The sequence below is a fragment of the Anguilla rostrata genome, chromosome 7, assembly GCF_018555375.3.
Source record: "Anguilla rostrata isolate EN2019 chromosome 7, ASM1855537v3, whole genome shotgun sequence".
Lineage (NCBI taxonomy): Eukaryota > Metazoa > Chordata > Actinopteri > Anguilliformes > Anguillidae > Anguilla > Anguilla rostrata.
This window is the reverse complement of record NC_057939.1, coordinates 23,118,951-23,139,200: the sequence shown is the minus strand read 5'-3', so window position 1 is coordinate 23,139,200 and position 20,250 is coordinate 23,118,951. Positions and strand designations below refer to the sequence as shown.

General features: G+C 42.5%; 1 protein-coding gene across 3 annotated transcripts in view; it reads right to left on the bottom strand.

Annotated features, from left to right (window-relative positions):
- LOC135259425 (stromal interaction molecule 2-like) overlaps window positions 1-20,250 on the bottom strand; it is a 49,284-nt gene that overhangs the window by 5,333 nt on the left and 23,701 nt on the right. For all 3 annotated transcript variants that reach the window (XM_064343828.1, XM_064343827.1, XM_064343829.1), the window contains exons 2-4: window positions 15,645-15,775; window positions 6,089-6,200; window positions 5,307-5,418 (exon numbers count right to left, since the gene is read on the bottom strand). In XM_064343828.1, coding sequence (XP_064199898.1) covers window positions 5,307-5,418; window positions 6,089-6,200; window positions 15,645-15,775 — 355 coding nt within the window. The remainder of the gene's footprint in view (window positions 1-5,306; window positions 5,419-6,088; window positions 6,201-15,644; window positions 15,776-20,250) is intronic.

Genomic DNA, 20,250 nt, shown 5'->3' with positions numbered 1-20,250 from the left:
GAATGATCCAAACACACAAAAGCAAGTCCACATATGAATGGTGGAAAAGAAACAAAATTTCAAGTTTTGGAGTGGTCTAGTCCTGATTTGAACCCAAAAGAAATGCTGTGGTAGGACCTGAAAAGAGCAATTCATGCTTGAAAACCTACAAATTTGTCTGAATTAAAGCAGTTCTGCAAAGAAGAGTGGGCTAAACTTCCTTCACGGCAATGTAAAAGACTGATATCAAAATATAGGAAGTGTTTGGTTATTGCTGCTAATGGTGGTGCAACCAGTTTTTATGTTTAAGGGAGCTATTGCCTTTTAAAATGGGTGATATGGGTGTTAACATTTTTTCATGAAATAAATAAAAAAAAGTGTTTTTTTACTCAGGTTCCCTTTGGCTATTACATTTTGTATGAATATCTGAAACCATTCAGCATGACAAATATGTAATAATAGAGGAAATCAGGAAGGGGAAAAATACTTTTTCATGGGACTGTCCTGTGGCAATGGTTATACATATGTGTATGTTTATGTATGAGTACACAGTGATTTGCAACAATTTTAGATTTGTACAACAAACAAACAATTCACATGTGGTTAAAGTGCACATTCTCAGCTTTTATTAAAGTGTTTTTTTATAAATTTCACCAGGTCAAAATTACCAGCAGTTTTTATACATGAAAGTAGTCCTGTTTAGTACTTAAGCGGCGTTTCCACCAAAATTACCCGGAACTTTCAGTCCCAGGAACTACTTTACCAGGAACTAAAAGGTTCCTTCAGCCAATGGTTGTCTGCGTTTCCACCGGGGTCTAAAGTACCGCGAAGATTAGGCAAATTAGCCCACTGACGTATGAAAAAGCAACGTTGTCGTCGGTCCGTCTGTCATATGATTTCTTCCGTAACCCCATACTACCACCGAAGTAGCCTACATTATTTTCTAATAACCGGGACAGCCCGGAGGGGTTTATTCCACTTATACAACTGGTTACCAACAATGACTATATATGGTTACTTTTGTATTTATTGATTTTCATATATCCTGTCAAACACATTCATTATGTTTTTATGCGAACATTCGCTTTCATGTCTTGACATCCGAAGCGACAGAATGCATTCACATTTATATGTATAACTGGCAACAACAGCAGAAAACATGCACACGTTGTAAACAATTTGCTGTTTGATTACTTTCTCGTCGTCAATTCCATATAGGCTAATGGCAAAATGACAAGAATAGAACGAAAACTCGGACTTGCGTGAAAATGTAAATTTAGTAGTGGTACAGCCACCGTTTGCTTTCCTTCGAAGTTACTGCTAGCCGAGCAGCGAAGTGTGCTCTCCAGATGCGAACCATGCACCATAAATTAGTCCATAGTCTTCCTGGTCTTTTCGTGGAATTGAAAAATGGCAGTAAAATTACGGCAGTCTGAAAAAGCTAAAGGGAAGATTACTAGAATTAACCTGTTATTTTACCCGGATAAAAAGTGCGGATGGTGATTTCCAGTTTGCTTGTACTGTATCACCAATGTTAATTAAGTTAACTACCGCATACCTCACATAACTGTATCAAACGTTGAGTCAATTACAACGGACTAACAAAGAAAATCCGGAAGAAATATTCAGCAACCGAATTAATCCGTTTGAATGTTTTGGTAGCCTACGTAATATGCTGTCCCAGCACGAATGCTTAGCATTTTATAAAACGAATACTAAAGCAAGAAAACAACAGAAGAGCACACGTTATAATTCCAAGACGTTGACAGGCTATAACCAAAACTAGGCTACTGCGCCGCATAACATACAAGTTTGATTTGAAGTTATTATGAAAATTAATTGGTTTGCCGCTGCATATTTTCAAACATGGCGGGTAATGGCGGAAAATAAATACAACACAAATACTGCGAGTACTCGACCAATCAGAAATGTTCAGCGCTACAAGCTCCACCCAAAAGGTTCCTGTACTTTCGGAAAGTACTACCCCCCGAGCAGGAACGTTTTGGGGGGTAAAACAAAGCCCCCAGAACTAAATTTAGACCCTAGTTCCTGCGGTGGAAACGCACTGAGTTCCTCAAAAGGTTCCTAGTTCCGGGGTATAGTTCCTGCGGTGGAAACGCGGCTTTAGTTGCACATCCTTTGCATGTAATGACTGCTTGATGTCCATAAACATCACCAGGTGCTGAGTATCTTCCCTAGTGATGCTCTGCCAGGGCTGTACTGCAGTCATCTTCAGCTCATGCTCGTTTCAGTTTTCTCTTCAGCATATGAAACGCATGTTCAATTGGATTCAGGTTGGGTGAGTGACTTGGCCACTTGCCAGTCAAGAATTTTCCAGTTTACTGCTTTGAAAAACCCCTTTCTTGCTTTAGCAGTATGCTTGGGATCTTGCTGTAGGATGAAGCACAATGAGTTTGGAGGCACTTTGGAGGCTTGAATTTCAGCAGATAAAGCATTTCTGTAGACTTCAGAATTCACTCAGCTGCTGCTGTCACCAGTTACATCTTCAGTGAAGACAAGTGAACCGGTACCTGTGACAGCCATACATGCCCAAGCCATAACACCCCACCACCATGTTTCACAGATGAGGTGGCACGCTTTGGGTCTTAGGCAGTTCCTTGGATCTTGACTTTCACTGGCACAACTCTCGTCCTCATGTTGAAAAATAACAGACTCCAAAGGCAATCTAAGGTCTAGAATCAAGACTAGATATTGACACCTCTTTTAACAGACCTGTCAAATAAGTTTTTGTTTTGGATTAAAATACTTTTTTTTTACACTTTAATAATCTTGTCTGGTGTATTTGAACCAATGAAATACACTCAAAAAGTGCAAACCCTGCCATCTGGTCATACTGGCAGGCTCAGTTACACCAGACAAGATCAACAGAACATAGAAAAGTATTTGAATCCAAAACAAATACGTATTTGACCCAGGTCTGGTAAATACGGTACGCGTATGTGTATGCATCTGATGTGTATGTGTCTGTGTGCGCACGCGTGCATGTGTGTGTGAGGTGGAATTGTGCTGTGACACCATTCCCTGAGCCAGTAGTGAGCCAGGGCTCGGGGGGAGGGGGCGAGGTGCAACATGACCCCATCCCACACCCTCCCCCCCGAAAGCAACACATTCCTTTCACAAACATGGCCCTTCACATGATCAACAGGCATCTCTTTCCTGAAAAGTAACCCCCATTTCTTCACCATGTCATTCAGCCACATCAGTAAAAGCACTCAAAAGGTGACAGGTAAAGATTATGCTTATGGTAATAGATTTATGATGCGTTAGTACATCATAATCACTTTGCATGTAAGGAGGCATCTAATAAAGCAGACAGCTATCATGCATTCATAACAGCACGGGCTGTATCACTCACAATAAATAATATACAAAGGTTTGTTATTCCTGTTACTTCCTTTCATGTGGCATTAATAATAATTTCCTCTCAAAACCAGAAGAGGGTAGTCTTGAGCTAAGGATAAACAAATTTCTTGAGTACAGTGAGATTATGCCACATGTATGTGTACGTCTATATATATATATATATATATATATATATATATATATATATATTCAGCACTGTAAATGCAAATGTGGCAATTTTGTTTTACTCTGGACACAAGTATGAATTATTTGGGGTTTTCATACTAATGAAAGGTGCAATATATATATATATATGCAAGTCCTTTACCACGTAAAGTTCTAGCTAGACGGGGAAACAAAGTAGTATTTTTTAACTCCCTCTCAATTTTGACTTCCTATGATTTTAAGTTTGTTGGAGAACATATTTTAATTCAGAGGAAATATATCCTATTTTTGTAGCAATTATAGCAGATCGCCATGCCTACGTTTTTGCCGTGGGAATGGAGAATGTGTGGTGTGGGCTGCGAGTCAGAAATATGGCTACACCGATCCCCTACGAGTCATCTGCATCGGGCCGATTTTTGGCCTAAAATGGTGGATTGGATATTGGTGACAGCGACTGCATTTATCCCATCAGATCCAGACATGTGATTTGCCGTAAAGGCGTGTGATGCAACCGACGGCAACAGGTTGTAGCACCAATGAATGTGACCACCGACAAGTGTGGAGGGTTTGTAAAGTTTACTGAAAAGTTTTCTTGTAAAGAAATTACATAATACATAAAGTACATGGAATATTTAGGCAGACATATTTTCACTGTCTTGGGATACTGCTATTCTAAGCTGTCATCTCATCAACCTGCGTTTTTATCAGTAGGCCTACATAATGATATTTCCTCCAAAAATAATAATCATAAATACATTTTGCCATCTTGAAATACTTAAAACTAGCAGACAATGTGTAGGCTACATTAAGACATACTCCCCATGGTTCATACTATATGCCACTAGAAATTTGTTATTCCGTTCGCAAAAGCGATCTACAGCCCACATTTCACTTCTTTCGGGATTCTTATTAAATCGGCCAATGATCCCACAGTGTGTTAGTTAGTTTCTCTGTCCTAAGAACACTTTATATTCCCTTTTGCACAGCTGAGACTTAATTTGTGAAACAGTTAGAAACATTGTGCCCGTAGGCTACTCATATGAGCAAAATCTAGAAGTCCCAGTAGGGCCTATAGTGTGCCAGTCAGTTCAGGAACTTCCCAGGTTCCATTGCAGCTGCCAACATTCACATAAATACACCGCTGGGTTCAAGCATGTTGTTTAACAAGAGGTAATATACAGTTTTACAAGCAGTTTGTCAATTGCATCGAGTGGATATGCTCAGAATTCTAAATTCCATAAATGGATGCTTCAACTGTTGTCGGAATTCTAATCTCTTAAACAGCACAATAAGAACTTACCTTTATTTTGGTATTACAAGCAGATACAAACTGGCAGCCTAATGGTCTCATTGTGGCAAGTAATGATAGCATGTGTACCTACATGCAATAGTAAGTGGTGGTACAGTAGACATACGGGCAAAAATCAAAAGTACCATTACTTTGTACCGGAGAACACCAGCCCAATTCAAACACTGATCTTTTAATGTATTCCTTCCTTTCATGCAAAGTAATAGAGGGTGTCTTTGTTTCCCAGCTTGAACATACTAGTTTTCATTCACTTATTATTTCTACATAGACAAGGAAGATCCCTATTGAAATGTATCCACATAAACGGCTTGCCTGCAGCTGTGTAATTATAGATATTAATAAAAACGCGGGTCAGTATCAGATCAGTATTGGTACTTGGTATTTTGTGCTTGGTATCGGTGCATCCCTCTCATGGTGGCTACAATGTGGCAATTTGGTGAAACAAAGCCACCACTCTGACCACAGTGTACAAGCGAAGGGCCAGGCTCACCGAGGTAGTGTGTTCCCGTTCACTCTGAAGTCCCGGAAGTTTCTCTCATACTGGGGCAGTTCAACAGACTCCTTCAGCCACTGAACCGTGTCCTCCAGTGTCCAGTTATGCACTGGGAGCGGGAGAGAGAGAGAGAGAGAGAGAGAAGGATACAGGGAAAGACAGGGAAGAATAAAAAAAGGGTAGGAAAGAGAGAGGGTGAGGGAAAAAAGAATGGGGGCAAACAGAAAGGAGAAGGCAGAGAGAGAGAGAGGGAGACAGAAACTGTGCTGTTGATGCATAATTTGACTCAGTTCAGTCAGCTAATCTGTCTCACTTAACCCCCTGTGGTGTCATGACCCCATACTACATACTAATCACTGAAGCTGTTCATGTCTCTCACAGTTCAGAACAGGATATGCTCTCACAGTTCAGTACAGGATATGCTCTCACAGTTCAGAACAGGACATGCTTTCCCAATAGCCAGCATGCAAGGGGTGCAGGGAGTTGTAGTCCATCCTTTTCCCCGCTACCCCCCTCTCAAATTTTTTTTCTTTCAAATTTCAAATGGAGCTTTATTGGCATGACAAATAAGATTGCCAAAGCATAGCAAACAATTTTACAATATTAATAAAAAATAACTAATAATAGTAATTATATATATTGAAATTTGAAGAATTCTATACACCCATGTGTATACACATATATATCTAAACACATAAGCATACACATAAATGTGTGTGTGTGCATATATATATAACATATATAACATCTCTCTCCATCCCTCATTCCTTCTCTGGTACCTTCAGAAGTCTTCCAGCCTTTCCACAGTTCCTCCACTGTAATGTGCTGATCCTCTCTGTGGAGGTTGCTGTGCTTGTTAGTCTGCTGCTGCTTCATGTCCTCTATGATGAACTGAAATGAAGAGGCAATAGAGAGAGAGAGAGAGTGCGAGAGATAGAGAGAGAGAGCGAGAGAGAGAGTGAGTGAGAAAGAGAGAGAGAGAGAGAGAGAGAGAGGTTAGCTAAGTGCACAACACTCACCCTCGCAGTCTAATCACAGAGCCATCAGGAGTCACACGACACACGCAGCTGAAGTGCGGTAAGCTATCGAGCGCGTTCACACGAGCCCTGTTTCTGGCGCCTCGGGAGAACAAGGTAAACATCCAGGGGAATTGAGCAATAATGTGCTCATTTCTGCGTATTTTAAAAGATTTACCTTTAGTCTGTCCCCTCTGCCACTTCCTCTCTTCCCCTCTCTCTTCCTACCCATCTTCCTCCCTTTCTCTTCCTCTCTATCTCCTCTATCGGCAGGGAACAGGCCATAGGATTTGATCACCTCTAACAGTCCCACTGAACTGCTAAACAAATCTCACCACCACAACACACTGGTCTGTAATTTAGTGCATCTAAAGTTTTCCAACAAACCCTGAGTTTCGGTATGAATCTTTTCTTTTTTTCACCTGATGAGACAAAGTACTGAAGCTTCTAAAAGACATGCGCAGTGATGTGTCCCTCGTGGTTAAGCTTGTTTCCAGCAGGTTCCAGTCTAAAAGTGGATGCTACTGCAAGCACCACGAGCAAAGGATTTCACATGAAACTGGTTCAGTAAGTATCCATATGAAAGGACTTTGTTTTAGAAGACATAGATCACTCTGTTTGGGTGTCAGATATATATTGTATAAAGCATATGAATTGACCAGCAATTAAATGGTGATATCCCAATATATATATATATATATATATATATATATATGACATCAGAATTCTCTGGATAGTGTCTGAGCTGTGGCTATGCTGAATGAACGCTCATAGAGATAGATAAGCGGGTGCTGCCCCCTGCTGTCTGCGCAGAGGTACTGTGGCGGACCTGGTCAGGAGATCTGGACCGCTTGCTGATCTGACAGAGGGAACTGGCTGCCTGTCTGAGGCACGTTCCGCTCCATTTAGTTTCCCTTTTTAGGAGCGGTTACTGACTGTGGACCTAACCAGGCTGAGCTGTTCCTCAAGGGAGCAGAGGAGGGGGATGTACACACACGCGTATACACACACACACACACACACACATATATGCGCATATGAATGCATACACACGCGTGCACACACATATACACACACGCATGAACAAACGGCCATGACCACAGGCACACAGGTGCACAGCTGTGTGCACTGCTGCCTGATTTGCATCCTAATCGCACTTGTGCCAGGATGACCTGGCCAACAAAACCAAATAGGCTTTGTGTTGCCACGGTTACGACACAAGCCAATTTCATGCTCAATGCCAATCAATGTCTTTCAATTGGGATGAATAATTCAACTAATTCTGTCAAAAACTTTAGCTAACTTATTAAGTGCTGGACCTAGTACTTTATTTTGCCAAATTTGGGAGAAACAAAGTACAACAATGTATACAGATTCTGGAATGTGCTGGGGTCAAGGTTCTTGTCATTGTCATTCGTCAGCCCCAGTCTACAATGTTGATGCCCAGCACTCCTTCCCCCATTACGGTAACACCAGTGACAGCAGGTGCTTATCAGACACAAACATCACAATGTACAACATATTGTACCAAAGCAAAATTTAAAGAGATAAAAACAGAGACACAGTAACCATGTTTTATTTTAGAAATACAAATACTCTGATTTCTTCCACTTTTTTCAGTTTTCAGAGATTTTCAACAACTTTGCCGTGCCTGCTCCCAAACCCAATATTTTCTGTGCCATCCAGCCTTACTGATCGGGAAATCTGTAGTACTTTCCCCTTCACCAGAAATGATCATTTCACAGCTGTTCTTCAGTAACAGTCCTGCCACTCAATTGAGAGGACCAGTCTACAATCATGAAACTAGTCATTTCCAGTAAAAGTGAAAACAGTAAAAAAAAATTTTTAAAAAGAGATACAAGTGTGACCTTAAAATCTGAAGTTATTGAATTCTTGAGTAAAAAGAAACTTAAGAGCTTAGTTTTCTCCTTGCTCCAACTGCAGGAATCTACTGTGGCGATGTCACTCTCTCACTCACTGAGAGCAATTCCTGCAGTAATAATAGTCCACCTCTAGAGGCACCACAGAGTGAAGGAAAGACCAGCAGGAGAGTCACAACTAATATGAACAGAGCTTCTTGCTTTTAGAATGTAATGTTTCACAAGGAGAAAGTCCTTTCCCAGCCACAAAAAATGCACCATAAGTGCTGGATATATCCAGTTCTCTGAGGAAACGGGGATTGAATGAGCCATTTTTCGTTTGAAGAGAGCGCGCCCCGCAGTTGAATGGATGGGGACGACACAGACGGACACGCACACCTCGTGATGCACCTTCTCTTTACGCGGCTTTCACCTGCCAAACAAAAACTGCTTGTTCTCAGAACATTCCGTGAACTGGCAGAAGGCATGACCGTTTGCGTTTCTGAGATGTTCCGTCTATGGGATGTAGAAGCAGAATCGTGCATGACCGGGCCCAACGTCATATGTGTGCTCAGTCACTAATCTCTTCTGAGAACAGCGATTAATCCATCTGCACGACACTAACCAAGCTGTATGCGTAACACCGACAAATCCATCTACACAAGCAAAGCGCAAATATCTCCACAGCACCCACATAAGCAAACACATAAGCATAACATCCCAAAACCGTACACAAAATTCATACAGGCCAACGCCAGCAGAAACACAAATATCTACAGAAAAATCCACATAAGTGTACACAAATTCCAAATTCAAATGATATTCAAATGTCTATATGAATACAACATCCACGCAAACCTATGTGATGACCTTTCAAATATCTCCACAAGAACTACACAAAAACCATAAGGGACCTACACAGATATTTAATCTACACCCACGCAACTGTGTACACACTGGTTGCATAACCATATCGCCACACAATGACCAAGCACTCACGCAAACATCGATTTACACAAAGCTTGCATTTAAACACAGGGCTCCGTGTGTGTCTGAACTTTTCAAACACAAAGCACATGATGCAAAAAAAACGGCTAGAAAACAAACACACAGAGGCTTAACAGCCTAATGTGTGTGTTGTGTAGGTCAGAACATGAATGAGTTCCTTATATTCAACCTCTCTTATTTCTCCCTGAACTCTCAGTGTTCCTCTCCCTCGCTCTTCGGGGTCATGTGTTTACTTAGCAACGCGCTTGGGTCAGAGGCTCCCTGGCATCTGCTCGTCCCGATTAAAAAAAAAGAAAAAGAAAAAAGTGCTGCTGCCTGAAAGGAGACACTCTTTCCCCCGCTCATGTGATGAGAAGAAAATGTGCGGACTGTCTCAGTCAGAATCCTGACGCTAGAGGGGAACATTCTAGAATTCCCGGCCTCTCCCTCTCTCTCTCTCTCTCTCTCTCTCTCCCACTCTCTCTCTCCCCCACTCTCTCTCTCTCTCTCCCACTCCCTCTCTCTCTCTCTCTCTCTCTCTCTCCCACTCCCTCTCTCTCTCTCTCTCTATCTATCTCTATCTCCCACCTCTCTTTCCCTATCCACTCATAAAGTTTCCCTTTCGTCCCTCCCTCTCCCCTTACGGCTCTGTACTTCCGCCATCATAATCCTCTGATCTTTTCCCAGTCAGCTCCTGCAATACTGCATGTAGGACTAGGGGTGCCTTATGGGGGGGGTTACGACGATTCCAAGGGATGACTCACAGGGGTCCTTCAAAAACTGTGCTGTAATTGTGCAGGGATGGGTTGGCACACGGGTGGGGCCCAATGTGAGGACAATAGCATACTTTGTTTTATTGCACTTTACACAGCTGTTCGTTTTTTAATCCCTCCTTAATGGTTGTTATGCATGAATTCCAGCCAGTCCCGAGCACATGCAACCGTTACTTGTGTACATTTACATTTTAAACTTGCCTGAGATTCCTGACTATGAAAACATTACTTATTATTATTAGTAGTGGTAGTGTGTAGTAGTATTGTTCCTGCTGCTGTTGTTCATGGGGATGCTAGCATCCCATGATCCTTTGCTCCATGACATATCCTCCAGTAACTGGATCCACTTATCATGTATTCTCACTGGTATAAAGCAGCTGCCCAGACATGACGATACACATGACAAAGAATCTTAAGCATTTATTCAGCCGCATGCCTAATTATCAAAATCAAGCATGCAAGAGAGTCATGTTCTAGGGCTACTGTAACTATTTGTGATAAAGATCAAAGAGTGATACCTCTCCCACTGGGGGTTTGAACATTTAGCTGTCCAATTTCAAGTTATAAAATGAAGGTTAATTTCGATATCATGAACCCAAGTGCCCTACAGAGAGAGCGGGGGATATTTAAAACAGAGGACCTCAATCAAAAAAAAAGAGGAAAGGAACACGATGTAACACTGCACCAGAGGGTGACACACATACACACACACACACACACACACACAATTAAAGCATAATGCTTATGGAGACTGATGATATTACAATCAAATAAAGTCCAGGGTTGCCAAAGTTGTTTCACCACAGACAATAGCCAGTCTGCAAAATGTAAAGAGCCCAGGAGCGTACACTCTCGACCTTCCTAAAGAAAACACGTGACAGTTCCGTCTCTCAAAAGGACAGGACCAGAGAATAAAACTCTTTAACGACCCTCCGGTGGGTGAAATCCCCCCGTGGGGCACAGTTCCAGGGACGGGCCAGTCCCGTATGTCACTGCGGACTAGGTACGAGAGCGCTTTCTGTGATGTACGATTTTAGCCCCGTTTTAACTCTTTTAATTGCCCGTGCTAGTTTTCTGTGGGTTTTGCCAAAATTTGATTTATATATTGAAAGGAGGGCAGCCAAGCCCAAACAAGGTCCTAGGAAAGAAATGATGAATCGCCACGGTAGCATGCCAAAGTGGTTAAGGAACCGGGCTTGCACCCAGAGATTTATGGGATACGATCCCAGGAGGGCCCCCGCCGCAGTGCCCTTGAGAAAGGTACCTTATTTACGGACGCTAAATGGACGCACCTGCGCAGTCACCTGCGTGCGCTCTTAGCCCATCCAGATGGCGCGGTGATCTGTGGATCCGCGCGGGGCCAGCTCCAAGCTGGTGCTCCCGAACGAGAAGCTCATTAACGCGCAGGTGCTGCGCTACACCTGGCATCAGACGCTGCCAATCCGGGAAGAGACACAGCCAGGTGAGGGACGCCAACAGTGTGCCTGACATTCGAAGAATGGTAAAATAAAATGACATTGGTTGAGCCTGGAACTGGGGAAAAGGCACTCGAATGCGCAGTAGCGGATTGGAGGCAGGCTAGGTTAGCACTGGCATGGGGACCGTTTACTTGGGAGATTCTTATGCAATAAGAAAAAAATGTCATCAGAAAATGGGAAATGTATCAATTCTTTTGCCTAATGGAAACTACAAGGTGCAACTGAAATAAATAAATAAAAAGGTCACATTATGTGTGTATCCGTGTGTGTGTGTATATTCGCCCACTCATATATGTGGCATATGCACTCCCTCCTCCACCTATTTAAACATTAACTATTATGTCTCTCTGTCTTAGAATGAAGGCAACCACACGCTTTGTGGCAGTGGCAGGTAAAGCTCAGGACCTGGAGCTGGGGTCTTCAGTTGTCTGTTGGAAGCAGTAAAGAGGCCGCAGATATACCAGCTCAGCTCAATAGTTTAAGTGATTTTCAGGTGAGAAATGTTACACAAGCACTCATAAGCATTTAGATAGTCTTTCAATGACCCACCAGAAATGTGTAAATGTCATAAAGATGCGTTTTGCATATTTTACATTCACCCCCAAAAATGAAACCTGAGGTTGAAAAAAAGGTAAATAATCAGGAAAACCTTAGCATTGCCAAAAACGTGTTGAAATGAAAGTGTTATTCAAACTAGCTGTCAGGGATAGCTGTCAGGTGCTTATTCACTTATTCCTGTCCTGATCTGTGTACAGTAAAGCCAGAAAAGATGCCCTTTATGTGAGTCTGCTTCTGTAAAACGGGCTTCAGGCACCGCCCCCCACCCCCCAAAAGAAAAAAGGAAAAAAAAGTCCCTGAAATATATCCTTAAAAATGAAATTCAGTCGTTTGTTCTGTTGTAATTCCTTTGCTTTATCCATGAACGCCAAGTCCTGCAGAGGTATGAATTCATCAAAGCGATATGCAAACGCTGCCACCACAGAACAGCATTATTACTCAGTGCGTCAAGAGAAAAGCGGTTATCTAAAATTTTAGGAACATTCAAATCAACTGCACTTTCATCTAGCGACACAACACTCTCACATGTTTTCTTTTAATACTCATGGACACGGACACGGACACGGACACACACACACACACAGACAATGGCTGGTGCTCTTTGCTGTAGCACACCTGTCTGGATGCTCCCATTCCCAGACTTTCCCATGGGCACACAGCTAGAGGAAACAAGCCACGCTCCTTAGGGAGCGCTGGCGAGAGTTTGCACTATGCATCGTACCCCTGGTAGGTCTTTGAGGTTTTCAAAGAGGACAAAAAAATAGATAAAATTGAAAATAAATAAATAAATAAAAAGAAGGCTGTGTCCTAGTTGTTGCAACATCAGCCCAAAGACTGAAATATAATAGCAATACCATCCATACTATCTAGAATAAGTACTCTGCTGACCAGATTGTAAACTGGAGGACAACATAGGGCTGGAACGAATCAGAATTCTTGCTGACAGGACATTATCCATATGTTCCGTTTAAAAGTATTGAGAATACTGTAGGGATATCCCCATGGTATTATATATACGTGTGTGTGTGTGTGTGTGTGTAGGCAGTCATGTGCGAATTGCCATTTCAATCCCCAAGTCCATGTTACGCCACAATACACATATGACTATACAGTAAGTTCATTCATCAACCTTCCTTAACTGTCCCATAATGGCTGAAATGCATGACATGAAAAAAGAAACACATCCCAAAATGACATTATAAATGAATTCAGGGCCTTGTGAATCGCATGCAGTGTATGGGGAAGGATGGCGAAGCCATGATGTAATGCAGGATCACGGTTTCAGCTTTCGCACGGGACGCTGACCTCGTGGCCCACATATGCAGCGACACGCCTTTCACCAGATGTGAGCAAGCCCCCCAATCCATCACCAGCACCCCCAACCCCCCCGCCCCCCACAGCCACCCCACCATTTTCTGCCTGACCCACATACAGGGAGAGCTCTTTCCTCCCTCAGCTACACCACTGTGGTTAGAGGACATGTGACCCTGAAGATCTCCGACCCGAATCGTTGAGTAACAGGAACGGGGAGCCTTTATCAAGCTTGTTATGCCATTCGAAGCTCAAATACAAAAATATATATTTACCCGGGTAACATCAGTACTGACAATTGCGAAAATAAATTTCAAAATTCTATGAAATACAGAGCATGGCAGCACATTTACCCTCAAGAATATTTAATGAACTGGGCAGACTGTTGTTTTCGCACCTGTGACGCCTTCCGTGGTGAGGACGTGTGCTTAACGCAAAGTACTATTTGCCTCAGCTCTTATCTTATCAGGTTAGTCACAGGTTACCTGGGTAACAATTTATTTTTGTATTCATATATTGTAGTCTTGCCAGCTGAGTCACATAGGGTTGTCCTGACTCTCAAGTATTCTCCAGCTGGGCTGAACCACGTCAGGCACTGAGTCTCCAGCAAATACGTACGGAGAAAAAATAATTAATGATCACTAATTCATGTTCACTGTGACTGGGACATATACCTTGTGAGGCTTAGAAAGAGGACTTTGTGTCTGAACTCTTTCATGTCCTCAACTGGCCCAAATTCTGCGTATTCTAAAGCTACTAATGGCAACATTAAGCTCAATTGCTGGGTTATTACAATGTAAAAATAGCAGAATAGCTTAATTAAAAAAAACCTAAAAAGAGATAAGCATAATTACATTACTATTACAATAAAAAATAACACCCTGCATGATGTGCTAATTATTTGATCTTATGTCACATGTCATGATACATACGGTACTGGCAAAAATCATGATAATCATTTATAAACAGCTTTCAACAATTAATGCAATATTTTGCAACAATTTCTCTTTTTGGCATAATAAATAATAATGAGCATTTATGTTCGACAAGTGATAATCATTATACCTTCCTATAGTTCATACCTAAATAATTAAGCAGCCTAATGTGTCTTACAGTTGGAAATTTCATAATCAACTGAACATGTCTTTCTTTGTCCAGTATTTTTCTACAGCATTTCACCAGTATTTACAGTTTTTAAAATATTCATGCAAAGAAAAGACTTATATTTTATCAAACTATCGAAGGTTACATAATGTTGTTGCCACTCGTGATCAAGAAGATAACTGTTGCAAATACATTTTTACAGATGAAAAAGGCTCCAAGAAACTACAACAGAAGAAAGGGCACAGACAAAAGTTTTAAGAGTATTTGACTTTCTTAAGCACAGTAATTCCATAATTTGTGCCACTACTATATATCGCGATCCTTGTATTGTGATACATATCCGACCTTGAGGAATATGCAAATACACAGCAATTTTGATTGTGTATTCTAAAAGGGTTGTTTTGCATAAGTTTCTGACTTCTAAGAGTTTTGTACAAATGCCTTTGAGGCCTATAAGTACCTGAAATGCACACACTGTACACTCAACCAAGAGTGAACTAAGAACAACAGACTTTAAAAAATAATAGTTTCACGCTTCAAGTGTCGCTCACGCCAACAAAAATGTTTAAATGTACTTAAAATAGAGCATGAGTGTCATTCAGGATCATGGTGAAATAACGTTAGCTTTTTCTGTCAAAAATATTTTGCGAGAAACCCTAGAGAAGGTAACTCCAAAAACAACTTGTTTTCAGTGATCTTATAAATCCTCACTGACTGCTTTTTGTTGCCTTATAAAGTCTGAACTGAGGTACACATGGTGTAAGAGGTGACAACTCCAGTTTGGTGTGCACTTCCATGTCGTGTTGTAGGGTAGGTCCAAATCCAACACCTCTTGTGAAATCCTAAATGACTCCTATAAACACGCTGCAGTGCTCCACAAGGTCCAGTGACTCTGCACTGTTAAAAATGACTTCTGACACACGTGGCAGAAATTGCGTTTGCCACTCATGTTTTCCAGTAAATCTTGGATGAGCTTAACTCAGCCGACATCTCAGTTAACACATCTCACTCTGGAGCCACTGTGGCATTGGGACTCATTTTAGGAAAAAATTAAATTGATTCAATTTCATATCCAGCATTTCCACTGAAAGACTTTAGTTCTTCAACTTATTGTTCAAATGTGTTTTTTTTTTTTTTTGGTTACCGTTTCTGAATTCGAACAGCCAGACTGATCGCTCTTTGCTCAATGCGCATATCCCTTGTCATAGTTTACGGAGTTTTTCTTTAAAAAAGTGCGTCAGACACGTACCTCAACGCTCTCGTTGACTTCGATTCCCCCATCGTTGTCATCGTCCAGCTGTTTGTGAATGTGTCGTAGAGCGTCCAGGCTGAACCGGTCCGCCTCGCTCACGCATTGCGGAATCACAGTAAGGCAGGGGTCTGAAGGGCAAAAGTTAAAGGTCAGAGGTCAGCCAGGAGCAGCACCACAGATCCCACAATATCCTGTGATGGAATGCAATTTAAGTTGTGATAAAACGATGAACAATATCGTCGGCGAGCAGCCCCAGAACAGCACTGTGGCCCACCTGTGACATCATCACTGAGGGACACCACTGCTACAGACCGTAGGTAATAGCCATAGATCATCTACTCGACAAACCCCAGCACCAAGAGGGACATTCCACAAGGTCAGGCATGTCACTACTAAATCATCTTTATAGTGCCATCAAAGTCATTTACAACGGTCCTATCACCAAACGCCCTTGTTTGACTGCCCCGCACCTGCTGGCTCAGGCCTACAGTAGCAAGGCTGCGGCGGGACCATGAACCGGAAAGAGGAAACATTTGGGAATCTGAAGCACGAGCCAAAAAAAAAAAAAAATCAGACAAGGCCTCCCACCAACGGCACGGCACCAACGCATCAGATTTAAAATTAGCGTCCGGTCAAAACAAAAGAAGAAGGTGCGTATAAAAATGGCAGGACGGCCTCGCAGCCCGTGTTCAGTGACACCAACACAAGCCCTAATTATCGCAGCCGTTCATTCAACAGCTGACGAGGCTAATATAAACAGTGCTCAGGCTAACACTTCCCTCTCTTTAATTAGGCCATAACCTGAAGCTGTTGACACCGGGCCAGCCTGGCTTTCTCCTGTAAAGAGGCGTTTTCATTTCCCTCCTGGCTACACGCGGCCCGCATATTTACACGTCCCGGGAATCCTGGCTCGTAAATTTGTCTTGACCCCGCACTTCCTGTTCAAATGTTGACCGCGGTTGCGTGGCTCCATGCCCCGCCCCACCCTCCCCCCCCCGAAACGGGCACGTCAGAAATATATCAATCCCAAAGACAGCCACCGGGGCTTTCACTGGGCACATCTGGCCAAATATCTATGGCCCAGGGCCCAGTGTAATCTCAGATTAATCTCAGTGTCCACAGCATGGAGGTCACAGACCAGCTGCCAGAATAAATGGGGGGGGGGTGTAAAGACCTATGTATAGGAGGAGCAGTGTGGTGTCAGAGGATACAAACTCCAACATTAGAACTGTGTGCCTGGGAAGACAACAGTAATTTATTTAGGGCTCCTAAATGATCGTGTATCAGGTGTTTTGTTTTATTTGCTGCCTGTGTCTATTTAAAAAGGTCATCATCATCACACTCTGGTGCGTCGGTACTCATTTGTGACTCTGTATTTGCTCCCCGATACAACATCTCTGCTACACTCGCATAAACGAACGTGCAGCAGCTGCTAACGCCACTGGCAACCAAGCGCTAAATACGACGACGTTATTTATGATTATGCTAATCTGTCCGAGTACCTTTGGTCCCCTAAAATGGGGGAGACTATGTATAAAAAACGGCAGTAAATCCAACACGGTTCACCTGATATGGATGCAAATATGGACCCTCAAATTAAATCTGACAGTCTGCACTTTATACATGTGTATTATATATATATATATATATATATATATATATATATATACACACACACATATACTGGGAGGGGGTGAGTCATGTCAGAAGGTGTTACTGGAAAACACTGAATCCCTTGAGTGAAGTATTCACCCTAAATTGCTTAGGAGCAGCCAGCTGTATAAATGGATAATATATGTCAGGTGCCAATGAGGGCATTTGCTTGGCAAATAAAAATGAAAAAGTTCCACCGAACAGACTGACGCATTAAACAGACAGAGTGACGGGGAGATGTGCACAAGCAAATATAAAAGGAGAGAAGCTACCTTCAGACAGAACGACAGGCCGGTTGCTAGGGAAAGCCTAAAATGTGTGCGTGCCGCCTGTAAGCAACCATCCAAAAAGCACAATTATCTGTAAAAAAAAAAAAAATAACACACTTATGATAGTTTACTGTAAATTCTGGTGTTCAGATAAACTGTTTATGAGCAAGTTATTTAAACACTGTTCCTTGAAAACCACAGAATTTCCCCTTTGGGAAAAATGACATCTCTGCAGCAAACATCCATTAAGCCGATGTAGGACTGGGCGGTTTGAAAGTTTCAATGTAAGATTTGTTCGCTAAAACAACACTTGTCCCTCGGGATTAGGTTAGGGTCGCAAGCTTGCATCCTCAAGACCGGTCAAAAAAGTCTGAGCAATGGCCCATGTAAGAAAGGGAAGAAAAAAAAACTAGCCTATATAGCCGCGTTTCCACCGCAGGAACTATACCCCGGAACTAGGAACCTTTTGAGGAACTCGGTGCGTTTCCACCGCAGGAACTAGGGTCTAAATTTAGTTCTGGGGGCTTTGTTTTACCCCCCAAAACGTTCCTGCTCGGGGGGTAGTACTTTCCGAAAGTACAGGAACCTTTTGGGTGGAGCTTGCAGCGCTGAACATTTCTGATTGGTCGAGTACTCGTAGCATTTGTGTTGTATTTATTTTCCGCCATTACCCGCCATGTTTGAAAATATGCAGCGGCAAACCAATTTATTTTCATAATAACTTCAAATCAAACTTGTATGTTATGCGGCGCAGTAGCCTACTTTTGGTTATAGCCTGTCAACGTCTTGGAATTATAACGTGTGCTCTTCTGTTCTTTTCTTGCTTTAGTATTCGTTTTATAAAATGCTAAGCGTTCGTGCTGGGACAGCATATTACGTAGGCTACCAAAACATTCAAACGGATTAATTCGGTTGCTGAATATTTTCTTCCGGATTTTCTTTGTTAGCCCGTTGTAATTGACTCAAAACGTTTGATACAGTTTTGTGAGGTATGCGGTAGTTCTGCATAATTAACATTGGTGATACAGTACAAGCAAACTGGAAATCACCTTCCGCACCTTTTATCCGGGTAAAATAACAGGTTAATTCTAGTAATCTTCCCTTTAGCTTTTTCAGACTGCCGTAATTTTACTCAATTTTACTGCCATTTTTCAATTCCACGAAAAGACCAGGAAGACTATGGACTCATTTATGGTGCATGGTTCGCATCTTGAGGGCACACTTCGCTGCTCGGCTAGCAGTAACTTCGAAGGAAAGCAAACGGTGGCTGTACCACTACTAATTTACATTTTCACGCAAGTCCGAGTTTTCGTTCTATTCTTGTCATTTTGCGATTAGCCTATATGGAATTGACGACGAGAAAGTAATAAAACAGCAAATTGTTTACAACGTGTGCATGTTTTCTGCTGTTAATGAATGTGTTTGAGAGGATATATGAAAATCAATAAATACAAAAGTAACCATATATAGTCATTGTTGGTAACCCGTTGTATATAAGTGGAATAAACCCCTCCGGGCTGTCCCGGTTATTAGAAAATAATGTCGGCTACTTCGGTGGTAGTACGGGGTTACAGAAGAAATCATATGACAGATGGACCGACGACAACGTCAGTGGGCTAATTTGCCTAATCTTCGCGGTACTTTAGACCCCGGTGGAAACGCAGACAACCATTGGCTGAAGGAACCTTTTAGTTCCTGGTAAAGTAGTTCCTGGGACTGAAAGTTCCGGGTAATTTTGGTGGAAACGCGGCTTATGATGCAATTAGCAGCCACCCTGTCCCCTAACTGATCTGAGCTTGGCCCAAAACAGACCCAAATGATACCACACAATTAAGAGAAACCCTTTTTTCCAAGAGGGGATCCCAGAAAAATTCTCTGCTGGGTGTTACCTCATTCCCTGGAAGCAAACACTACAGAACAGACGGAGGGCGAAACTTGGCAAACACTCTTCTGCCTCCGCAGCGAAGGCGATAGGCATTTCCCACTCAAACGGCCCAGTATTTACTGTAACAGCTGTGAATCTGAAACCCCACCAGGAACCTGAGCCTGCAACCTTGCGGTCAGAAGATCCCGACCGTCGCCGCCGAAGTGCTCCCACCGCGACCGAGCGCGAAAGCGTCGACCGTCTTCGGCCGAGCGGCACCCGCGCCACCTGCCAAACGCGGGATCGCATTCAGCAGCAGATGCGATTCGCCGCTTCGCCAAACGCGTCCCTTCTGATTTAAACACTCCGACTGCTCCGTAGCACCGCTGAGAGAAGCCGTTTAAAAGCCACAAAGACAGCTGTCACAGAACATTCAACTTCAGCCAACCTCGTCTGTTCTACCCCCATTGTGTAATTATGGCTATTTTATTTTTTTTAAATAAACTTTATTTACCACTTCTGCATTAAACAACACAAAATTGTGTGGGCGACATAGCTCAGGAGGTAAGACCGATTGTCTGGCAGTCGGAGGGTTGCCAGTTCAAACCCCGCCCTGGGCATGTTGAAGTGTCCTTGAGCAAGACACCTAACCCCTAACTGCTCTGGCGAATGAGAGGCATCAATTGTAAAGCGCTTTGGATAAAAGCGCTATATAAATGCAGTCCATTTACCATTACCATTACCATTAACCAAAATACAGCACTTCTCAAATGTCAAAACATATTTGTCATGATTTGTCATAAGTCTTTCATTTTAA